The sequence below is a fragment of the Falco naumanni genome, chromosome 3, assembly GCF_017639655.2.
Source record: "Falco naumanni isolate bFalNau1 chromosome 3, bFalNau1.pat, whole genome shotgun sequence".
Classification (NCBI taxonomy): Eukaryota; Metazoa; Chordata; class Aves; order Falconiformes; family Falconidae; genus Falco; species Falco naumanni.
This window is the reverse complement of record NC_054056.1, coordinates 81,572,094-81,584,242: the sequence shown is the minus strand read 5'-3', so window position 1 is coordinate 81,584,242 and position 12,149 is coordinate 81,572,094. Positions and strand designations below refer to the sequence as shown.

The following is a 12,149-nucleotide window of genomic DNA, read 5'->3' as shown; positions in this document are numbered from 1 at the left end:
ACGCAGATTTACAACATGACAGGAGAACTCAAAGGTCTTTGAGAAATTGGGAGAGAAGCATATTTATTTTTTTATCTTCTAAAATTTGTAATGTGATTATGTATTCTTCATTTTCAGAATGGAGAAACAGGAAAAGAATCAGAAGAAGATAAAGATGCAAACAAGTCTGAGATCAGTGTAGTGTTTGAAGTTGCTCTGAAGCGCAATATACCTGTCAGTTTTGAGGTATGTGTTACATATTTATCTGTTTACTAAGAAGTTATTAAAAAAATGTCACTAAACCTCAACACAGTTAATAATATTAATATATTATGAATATGACATTTAAAGTAATGCAAATTATAAATAATATAATTGGTAGGGTATCAGTGTCTAAGACACTGAGTTTGTATTATTAAATTGGATGCTTTTTCAGAAGTATTAAAGACCTAATATTTGGTTGCAAACAAGTGGATGGCAGAAAAGCAGTTCAGCCATCTTCTGTATAGTGCTGTGGGATTAGAATCAGTAGCCACACTCATTCTGATTTGAAATAATCTTCAAAACAGTTATCCAAAGTCTTTACTTCAACTGCAGGCATTCATACACTCTAAAATTCCCATTGAAGCATTTTGCATCTGATGTGCTGTTTTCAGAAAGTCATGAGTATCCTTTTAATCTTCCATGCCGACTTCTTACATATTTCTACTTAAGTCTTCATGATTATTTTTTTTCATCTCATATGATTTTATGTATGAACCTGCTTCTGACACCTTTGTTTACCTTAAATAGTAAAGAAAATTGTATTGGAATAGCTCTAATACTATCAATGAACTAAATACAGGAGAATGAGTGATAGGAAATTTTTTTCTGATGAGAAAGTTCTTACACAAACGGGTTGTAAATATCTAATGTTATTGTGGTAGGAACCACCAGACTTTCAAGCTGTGTTTTTTTTTCCTTTTTCCTTTTTTTTTTTTTTAAATGCAGAAAATATTAATGCAAGTGGCTCTTTAAAGTTTTATTTTTCTGCTTTCTGTTTTACATTTAAAATAAGTATATATGAAAGGCATGGGTATTGCCTATACTGGTGATGGCTGTTTTCTCCAATGCTTTTTCCTTTTGAAGTATAGGCACATTATTTGCGTGCCAAATAAATAAATTATGCTATGGCATGCCTTACAGTGTGCTGTACGCGGTTTACTGACATGTTTGGCCCATATCCATGAATTGGCCAATGTCAAATGAACTATTTGGACTTCCTTGGAAATCTGAGAAGTCTCTCAGAAGGTGGGTAAGAGAGCCAAAGGCAAAGATTATTGGTTTGGACTAAGGAATTCCTCAGTATAACAAATGCGTATGTGCTTCATAGATATGGTCTATGTAATATGGACTAATTAGAAAGTTGAGAGACTTTAAAATCTTAAGGGTAAAACTGGGGTGTCTGGGGGTGTTGGTGTATCAATTTGTAACTACATAGAAAGAACATAACTCTTACATAAGATCAGACATAATGGAAACACATGCTTGTGTTTCAAAAAGGAAGCTCATAATTAACATTTCAGTTTTCACACATCATTTTCTACCTTAAGTATTTTAAAGTATTTGAAATAGTTCCATACAAATCATTACCCTAAAATACAAAGAGATGTATGGTCACGGGTTACAGAGTAGCTTGGAGCTTGTTGGAAAGGAAAGAGGGACAGTGCTTTGAATGTCTTCTTAACTTCATTCCTGTGTTTCAGCTCATTTAAGGAAGAGCTTTTGATAAGGAGATAGTGAAGGCAAAGATACTTAGTACAGGAAAAGTCTAATGTGTCACTTGCCAAAGAATGTTAACAACATGGAAAAAAGACAATTTCTTGCTCTCCTGACAGGTTTTGTGTTATTTCCTGCCTTTTAAATCTAAGTATAGGTGACATTCTTAAACAGAATTTTGGTTGAACTTGGTACTGGCTTTTACTTCAATAAAACTGCTAAGCAATTATGGGTAATCCCCAGGATCTGATGTTTCTAATAGGATTTTATTTACAAATGGTTTTGTGTTATTCCAGGCAGGCATCAAAGCTTTCTTTCTCTAGTTTTTTGCATGTGAGAGCTATAAAACGTTCTCTTTTCTTCATCTGATGAAGCTTTAGCCAATATTCCAACAGTGCTGTGTTATGCAACAAAGTAACGGTTGTAAAGATATGTAAAGCTCTATGTAAACATGTCCTCAGAATTGCACGAGGGGTGGAAAATAAGAAGAGCGTGCAGAACCCTGTGGGTTTCTTCTGTCTATCCTGTTCCATGTAATATGGGTGGTTTTAATTGCCTAGGAACTTTAGGATGAGTTTTAAGGAATTATTATCTATTGAATAATTAACAAAAGTAAAAGCATTCAATTCTAACAAAGAACAAGTTTTAGTCCATACTTATCACTGGTGTGTCCTTAACTAACCTTTATTCATCAACTTTTAAGTCAAAATACAACTCCTCTAAGGCATTTGTGGGACTCTCAGTAAACAATTTTTAAGGAGGTATACAAACCTGATTGCTGTAGGAATTGTTAGAATAGCTGTAAAATGATCATAATGCTTCTTTTTCCCTCCTTGACAGTAGGCTAACATCTTGCTTCTTTCATTTTTTTTTGCAAGATCTATGTTTTTTATTTCCGACTTGTCAGTAAGGAGTTGGGTGAGCCTAGAAGACATAACTGAGGTCAACAGCTTCAGGTATTAGAACACGCTGGGGTCTTTCAGATTGCCATTTTATTTTCAGTATTTTTCTTTGGATTGGATTGTTCTTTCTTTAGAATAGCAAAACATTGATATATTTATTTTTTTCATTCTCGGTATCAGGAGTGGGAGGATAGGGTGCCTGAACAAGCAAATTTTCTGGCCCTCCATTCCCTACCAGTGTTCCACTAGGAAATAAGTTGCAGTTTTTTGTGTCCCAGTCATACCGCAGTGAGGCAGAGATTCTGTATTTTGAACCAGGAGCAGACTGTATTGCTGACTCTGGGAGACTGAGCAAGTTTTCAGCAGGAAGTTTCACACCCATCTGGCTCCTGCTTTCCTGGAGATTAAGGCTTTCAGACTGGATGATTGACATACTGAATAGCTCTCATTCAGGTTTCGCGTGAAAACATCCAGGCTATTTTTTAATTTTGGTTTTTGAACTGTAAAAATCTGGTATGTCTGCCTGCACACATGGAAATATATTGGTATTTTAAAACTTCTAAATAATTGTGGATGTAGCTGACATGTTTTTGTTGACTTACTTTTTGTCTCTCTCTTTTTTTTTAAAAAAAATGTCCATTTAATCTTGTCATAACCTTTTGAATTTTCTACCTGGAATCTCATTAATAATTGAAGCAGTGTTGCACTCTTATTGTAATTGTACTGCTGGTTTTCATTTGTCAGCGTGATTCATTAAGTTGAGCCAAATTCACTCTTGATGTAACTTGACCTTAGATGTGTTTTGGCCCCATGTGTTTTCTCTTGCTGGAGTTATTCTCTAAATCAGTGGAACAGAAAAAGAAAAGTGTATTGAACTGTCACCCTTAATCAAATTCTCAGCTTTAAATTAGCCATGATTTGGTCCATGGGTCGTATCTGTCAACCAAGGAAATAGTTTAATGTACTAATGCATATAGTATTCTTGGACAGCAAAGGCTGAACTTCTTTTTAGTGTTTTCTGTCCAAGGCTTATAGCACAACTGTTTGAAATCATGTGGAGTAAAAAGATCTAAAATCTGGGGCTAACCAAAAATGTTGATAGGTAATTATTTTTTTTTTGCTAAATTACCAAATTTGGATGCGTAGCTTGATCTGAATCCCATCTGAATCCTATGGGGTTCATTCCATTGACAACACAGACTTTTTTTCATTTACACACTAACAAAGAAATACTTTCGAGTGTTTTCCAGGCAATTATTGACCTCGTGTCACATATTTAAAAGTTTAAAAGATAAAACCCACACCGAAATACATTAGTTTTATATTAAGAAATGTATTTTCATGTATATGAAAATATAATCTGGTTTTGTATTAGCATTCTTTTTCATATATATTTGTGTACATTTATATATATATATATATGAGAAAACTTATATAAAACTAATATTTTAGGAACTCAGCAATCATCTTTCTTAAGCAAGTTACTTTGTCCTTTTTCATCTGGTCAGTGTAGACATTCTTGTATATTTTATTAATGCATTATATTGCATCTAAGTAAAAACACCTATATAATGGTATTAGTAAGACCACAGAAAGATTAAGGACCTTAGTAAGGTTAATTTAGCCACATTTTACAGCCAGCGTGTTGTAATACTTGGATAGCACTGTACGGGGATGGATTAAGATATGCCTTTAGAACAGATGCGGTGTGAGGAAGGTGTTGAGCACGGACAGGAAGCCCAGCTGCGCCTGCGAGCAGGAGATCCTGGGGCTGGGACTGGTGCGGGCAGTGCAGCCTCTCGTGCCTCAGCGTGGGCCAGTGCCTCAAAAGCACCGCTGCCTTCTCACGTGCTGAAGCACTAGTGGGTGACTTTCAAGTGAGGTGAATCCTGAAAACAACTTCCGAAACTATTATCTGGAAACAGAGTGGGAACACTCCTGGACTACAACAGAAAAATCCCATGCTGGCACAGATGTTGTCTTGTTCTGGGAAAATGTGGACAAAGTTGTCAGTTAATTTTCATTTTGTGTTTTTTTATTGATATATACTGTGATAATTGTTTTTGCTGGGTGAAGTTGCCACAAAAGAGAGCTTAAAAAAGAAATACAAGCCTAAGGAGACCTCATTACAGTGTAACAGCAAAACTAAATAATGCAAGGGACATGACCTTGATAAAAAGAACTTTAATACAAAACATGTTGTAATAATATTAAGGTTGAAGGTTTCAGCCCATTAAAAATATAGTTATTGCACCAAGAAGGCCCTAGCACCTTTACCTCAGTTCCCTTGCACTCCGGCATGATACTTCTTCAAAAATGGTTTGATGTAATTGCACCTACTGAAAAAATAATGTGTATTTGTATTGATTTTGAAAATAATACAAAGAGGTGCCTGTCAGATGCTCTAATATCTCCTTATACACATGTAACAAAGATTAAATTAGGTAGCTGCTTCCTCCCATCAAACAAAATAAGTGAACCCTTTCCCAAATGAGGTCTCTAATTCCTGATGGACATTGTCCAGACCAGTAAATGGCGCACACATGAAGAGATGACTATCTTAGCACTTGCAGTGCTGCGGGGTTGTTGGTGAATGAATCCCAACAGTATAGCCTCCGAAATGGAGACGTGTGTGTGTAAAAATGAAGACAGAACAGCAGCTAAAGGAAGGTACAACTTTCAGAACTTCATTTTTTTTTCCATATTATTGTAACTTTCAATAGTGGAGATGTACTTCAAGTGGGTTCTCTCGTTGTCATCTCGAATATGTTGGGAAGGGAATGAATAAATGAAACCTTTCAGAACTGATTGGCTTTTGTGTGAGTTATGGTGACTTTTTTGATAATTGTTTTTGGTACTGTTGGGAGGGACAACTGAGTCCTGGAGGCAAGACTGTGGCAGCCTTTCAAATGTATGGAATGTCACTATTATTGTGTACTGTGGCAAGGTAAGAGTTGAGAGCAGGCATGCTGCCTGCAGCTAGGACAGTGTAAAAATACAGACCTTTAAGACTGAAGTTTGGGACCATACATGAACTTCCTACATTTTAAAATGATAATAGAAGAAAATTATGAATGGGTCGAAGTGATGCCATATAAATATAGTTTTCAATATGTTTTATGTAAAGAAATGGCCAAAGCCCGGTGGACCTTCATGAATTGAATTCCTTTAGTATGTGAAGTACCTTGCAAGGGAAAAACCAGCGTGTTGGTTTAGATATGCACCGTTACTGTGTTTCGTGTCATTGTATAAATCTTTTTGAAAATATAGGTCTGCTGTATTTTCTTTGAAAGACCGAGTGCAATGGTTAGATGTCTTTTATCCAATTAGCTTTATTTTTCTGTCCTCAAACTCGGTATTGTCATTAATACTTGTCCAGATTTTTTGAAAATCCATGTGATGCCTTCAGTTAGCAGGAAAACTGCATTAGTAGTAAGTACATTCCAGAGATACAAACACTAATATTCTTGTAGGGTGATCTGACTCAATGTTACTTTTGCTTAAAAGGTGATTAAAGAAAGTGGACCTCCTCACATGAAGAGCTTCGTTACACGAGTTACAGTGGGAGAATTCACTGCAGAAGGAGAAGGCAACAGTAAGAAACTCTCAAAGAAGCGTGCTGCAATGGCTGTCCTACAAGAACTTAAGAAACTTCCTCCTCTTCCTGTGATTGAAAAGCCAAAACTTTACTTTAAAAAACGTCCAAAAACAATATTGAAGGTATGCGTCTGCCTGTGACAGAATTAAGAATGTTTGCTCAGAAAGTAACAGAGTTACTTAAATTTAAAAGCAGTAAAGGCTTATTTGTCATTTTCTGTCAATATTGTTACTTTTTTGCCTATGCTAATATGTCTGTGCTTTTTTAAATTCTGAGAATGCTGTGAAATTCTCCAACATAATGGCTTGTAAAGTGCTCAGCTTAAGCACTGAGCTCACATCACTGAAGTCTTCGGGGGTTTGGTTCAAGTCTAAGGGAGGATGAAACTCCAAGCAGTTCTGTACAGCCCTGTTCATTTTTAGCATCATCTCCTCTGGGAGGCCCTACTAGGATATAGAAATATAGAATCATTTAGGTTGGAAAAGACCTTTAAGATCATTGGGTCCAACCATTAACCAAGGACTCCCAAGTTCTCTTCCTGGTTTCTCCCCCTTCCCCAGTTTGAAGAGGGAGAGAGATACGTGAAATAGTAGATGTATGGGGAAGTGGTACCCAGTCTGGCCTCCTCCCCTTGTGTAGCTAGATGTGGGAGTTTTGTGGCTTCAGCTTCAATTTGATATTTGAAAGATTTGAAAGAAGGCCAAGAGTTTGTTGACATCTCAGCCTAGCGTGTCACTTGTCAAGTGCCAAAGGACAATACTTTCTTTGTTTCATGTTCCTGTGTTAAGGTTGGCGTGTGTTTGATAATGCTCTTTAGCTTTCAGATACAGATAGAAAATGCACTGGAGACCAACCCATGGAGGACTTGCAGACTTTGAACATCCCTCTATGAAAACATGCCCTGTCTCAGAGGATATTAATATGCTTCTTGCTGCACTGATGAGGCTTCCTTTTAGAGGCTCTGCATTCTTGTGAGCTCAGGCTCCTTAAATGGTGCTTTTATTCTTGGTGGCAGTAGATTTATTGCTACTTCTGCAGTTCAGTCAGTCTGTGGTGACTAGCTGTGGTGTTTTTACTCATCCCAAATTCTTACAAAACCAAAGGGTCATCTGAAGTAATTAGTCTTCCAAATGTTCTAATGAAAGCAGCCACAGTGTCCGTATATTTTTTGTGAAGCATCACTACCTAGTCTCAGCAGTGAACAATTAATCAGATTAACTTGTCATTTGTTCAGTGCAGAAGATGAGGCCTCGCAAGTGACCAAAATCTGCTATTTTTAATTTTATCTTAGGAAGCATTACTTTGTGAGGAAGCAGTCAAACTCTTTGTACAAGATTTTCTCTTGTCTGGCATGTTGGATAGTCATTCAGGCATGCATAAGGGCATAATAATAGCCTTTCATACTCATTTTAGGTCAGTTCAAATAATGGTGGAGAGTACTCACTTTCTCTCTGATGTACAGAGAAAGTCACCTTTGCCCCATACTATGCAGATCAGTAACTTTGAGATTCAAATTGCAGGAAAAAACAGGAAACCTTCATGTCCAAAACTTGTGCTTCAGAATATAGTTTAGGACCTAAATTTCACCTCTTTTTCTGTATTTGCCTTTTGTTAGTTTTTTAAAAAAAAAGTCTTCTGTTTTTCTGAATCATGTTATGTCCGCGGCTTGCATTATATTAGGCTGGATAACGTTATACTAGTATAGCTTGAACTCAGTCCTCAGCAAATGTTATGTTGATAGATTGTAAAAATAAGTAAATCAGTACTTATTTTACTAAAGGTATTACTATCAGAAATCTGTATACTCAGTACACTGAGTGCAGAGTTCTGCAGGAGCAGCCAACCAAAAAGCCATTTCAAAAAAGCAAGTGCTTTGGAGAGTGCAAAACTGGGTTTGGAAAATGTACAAAGAACTTACTTCACCATCTTCTTTTAATTTCCCTTCAAAACAGAATGAGTCATTTTTCAAAAAAACCTGAGATTAATTAGATACCCATCTCCTACTGAAATTCCGGGGATCTAATTCTCAAAAACTTCTAAGATAAAATGGGCATAAAAAAGTATTTAATGGTAAACTATTAGCATTAATGCAGCTTTAAAGCGGCAAGAGCTGAAAGGCTATTGGCTCATTTTGGAAAGTTTTTCACAAGAAAGATGCTAAGGGTATAATAATGTAAAAATCTCTTCCATTACCAAATACAACTTACCATTACAATCTTAGATAGAATTATCCAAAGTTGGCCATGTTAGAGACATTAATATATAGAAGGTTTTTATTTTTTGAATAACTAAGCTGCTGAAATTCTTTCAGTGTGCCCATTTCTTTCAATTTAATCTGCACGTTTTGAGTATCAAAAAAAGTGACAATAACTTATTTTTATTTGTATATGTATTTATGAGGCTATTTCTTATGGCCTGCACTTTATTTAGCCTGTTCTGCCTTTTATCTCTGCCTGGCTTCTTGCCCACACAGCTGCCTTTGTCCATGACTTTGTCTTAATTCTTCCACTTATATCTTCTCTAACAACTTGAGCAGTTACACTAAGTAGAATTCATTGCACAGCTTTCTTAATAAAATATCCCTCTCTGGTCTTTGCCTTCAGCTGCTGATCATCTCTTTAGCTTCTGGACCACTTGTTTGCTCTTATTTGAGAAGTTCAAACAAGCATGAGTGCTGATCTTCTTTTATCCTGCATATGAGTTCATGAAAAGGAAATAGCTCAATAACATAAAAACAATTCTACATTTAAATGCTGTTTACATTTGCAAGTTCATTCTTTGTGTTATGGTATATAAATCAGTTAAATATGAATTCAGATAATTTTTTGGGGTATTAATTTCTTCTCCCTAAGATCTACAAACAAATATTTTCATAGCTATTTGCTTTGAGAAAGCATTTGCCATGTGAGTAATAACATACTAAAAGGATTTCAGAACTAGGTTTTTAAGAACTGTTGTTTTTCACCTGCCTGTAATCTTGGACAGACCAGTCTCTCAGGCCTTTTGTTTTCCCCCCATCAGATCAATTCCCCCACCAACCATATATTTTGACATGTTATTGTTTGGGTTATTGTCTGTTAAGCATTTGAAATACTTTGTGGGTGGCTCACAATATGCAACATTTCTAGCCATTGGAGACAGTCTTCTCTAGCTTCACTACATGAAAGTATTTTGAGGGTGAATTCCTATGACACACAAACAGAGTAAGCCTTGTACACCTTTAATTGCATTGTAGGACAGAAGGTAGGAGTGCTGAGAAGGAAGGCAGGAAGGCTGAGAGGCAGCTTCCTTGTAATATGGCAGACCTTGGTTGTCCCCGTGTAAATCCCACCTCTTCTTAGTGTACTGCATATTCCAGCATTGTAACAACCTATTTTAAGGGGTTAGGGGGAAGGGTCATAAAAATAGGGCACTAAGATATAATTGGCTGATGAATCTGCTAGTTTTCATACATCCACATAGGACCTCCATAGATACATGAGGGTATTAGTAACTTACAGATGCTAGGTACGCACACTACCTGCAACAGTGGCAGACAATAGGTGTATATTTCTTGCCACAGTTTTGCATTTGAAGATTCTTATCTTCTGTCTCATTGTCAGAAGACAGGAAAAAAATTACTTCTCATTCTCTCAAAGGGAGTATTAAAGAAGAGGTAACCCTAGTAAATGATTTATTGAAGCAGTATAATAGTTGTATGGAAATATGCTGAAATAATGGTTCTTTCTTTTAAACCTGTTTTAGACTGGACCAGAATACGGTCAAGGAATGAATCCCATCAGTCGTCTGGCTCAGATCCAGCAGGCCAAAAAGGAGAAGGAGCCAGAGTATGTTCTTCTTTCAGAGAGAGGAATGCCTCGCCGTCGAGAGTTTGTTATGCAGGTATCATCTGCTATCATGTTAGAGATAATACCCGTGCTATGTTATGTTAAAACTCAGGCAAAACGGTGGCATAATATGAAGTGGATCCTCCTGTGTTTAGCTTTTTGCTTTACAGTCAGGTGTACAAAAAGAGTATGAAACACTGCATCAGAAAGCCTGTTTGAACTTTCTTCTTTCTCTTGGTGAAACAAACGGCAATTAGGTTACGTGCCTTCTAGGTGCTTTTCTTGTAGTGGTTTTGCATTTTTTATACTCTTCTTATTTTTATTTCACCTGATGTTTTCTGTCTTTATCCCTGACAGTTCATGATTTATTTACTCATCTCTTTAAAAAAAAAAATATTTTTTTGCTATTGTTGATCAGAAGATTGCAATACAAACAAGTATTCTGAAGTATGGATATTAATATCTCCATATTACCAAGAATTTTGGTTTACAAAATAGTGTTGTAGTTTTTTCAGATTTTCAGCTTCTTTGTGGCTTTGTTCATGTCTGAAATACCACAAAAAAAGCCTTCCATCACATGTTCTAGCCTGTCCAGTTAAGGGCTCTGGACCTAATACAGAAACAGTAGATCATTAATGTTTCTTTAATTTTTAAATTAAGAACATATACGAAGATTTGATATAATCATGATATTTTGTTAGATAGCACAACGGCAGGTTGAGAAAGATTAGGAACAGGAAAGAATTCTTGTGTTTTCACTCAGGGGCAATTTTGTGCTGGAACAATTCAGAACAGGCATACCTCAACGTGTTTTGACTTGTCTACAAACCACACCAAAATGCCACTTCTGATCACAAGCAGAGTTTATGACGTTCCAGCACCTCCTTCTCCAGAAAATTAATTACGTTTTCACTTAAAACTTTAAGTCCCTCCTTCATGTCTATCAAGACAGGCTAGCAATCTTAATTTCCTTGGACCTCAGTGGTCTTTCCTGATGATTTAGTATTTTTCTCTCTGAAGTAAAAGAAGATACTGGGTTCCTTTTGTTGCAGAATCTGATTTATGAATATAAACTTGGATTTCCAACTTTTTATGCTACCTGAAAGTATTTGAAAAAGAATGGTCTTATCACAGACAGTCCATTTTCCCATGCTCAGAGCCCCCTGGGACTGTTAAGAGATGGTTGTGTGAGGCATCGGAAGAGGACTGTGTAATGCAGTCCACCATTGGAAAGATGGGCTGGGAATTTGGTTTTCTAGTGGAGTAGTCTCAATAATGGCAAAATCTTTGGTTTGAATAAAAAAGAGAATCTTAAAAGTAGTGAATATGTAGAAGATTCCCTTATCTAAGAAGACTTGTGAAAGTCAAATAAATTCCAGAGAACAGTTGCTTTATTATGAATACTTTTAAACAGCGTAGCTCCATTTTTCCCCTTTTTTCATACTAAACTCATGCTGCTGTTTCTCCCGCCTTCAGGAAGTCCCAGTGGATTCATTATGACATGCAAAAAACCTTATCAGAATAAAAAGCCTTTGTATAAACTACTTAAACAATGTTTTCATTTAATTTAATTGAATGTGGAAGTAAAATATCCAGAGATAATATGTTCATTTTTATCTGTCACACAAAGAGCAAGTTTAGATGTGATGAAATGGATCCAATTACTTGTCCTGACCACTAGATAAACAGAAGAAAACCTCTGATGACATTAGTTGCTGTTCTGTTCCCAAAGTTAATTTCAGAAAGCTCTTTCTCTTTGTAGTCAGACCTTTAATCCTTGATAGAGGTTATAATAATAGCTAAACCAGTTTTACAGGTCTGAGAAATAGCAACGCATTGATTGATTGTGAGCTATGTTATAAATTATCATTTTGACTTGTCCCATTAAGGTCTCTCAATTTTATTGCATATAAACTTGTAACAGATTGGCTATTTTCTAATTGTGATTACAGAACCGCATAGAAAGTAAGGTTTCTATTTCAAGATTATTAATATTTCTGGTTCAGGTAGCCAAATCTTTTTGCTTAATTAGATATATATACTTTGAGGGAATATTAATGATCATTATTATTTATTTACATTCTC

The 12,149-nt window shown here is 36.0% G+C and overlaps 1 protein-coding gene across 4 annotated transcripts in view; it reads left to right on the top strand.

The window, feature by feature from the left end:
• Positions 1 to 12,149, top strand: part of STAU2 (staufen double-stranded RNA binding protein 2) — a 177,454-nt gene that overhangs the window by 63,630 nt on the left and 101,675 nt on the right. For all 4 annotated transcript variants that reach the window (XM_040588431.1, XM_040588434.1, XM_040588433.1 and 1 more), the window contains 3 exons: positions 118 to 225; positions 6,147 to 6,359; positions 9,982 to 10,119. In XM_040588431.1, coding sequence (XP_040444365.1) covers positions 118 to 225; positions 6,147 to 6,359; positions 9,982 to 10,119 — 459 coding nt within the window. The remainder of the gene's footprint in view (positions 1 to 117; positions 226 to 6,146; positions 6,360 to 9,981; positions 10,120 to 12,149) is intronic.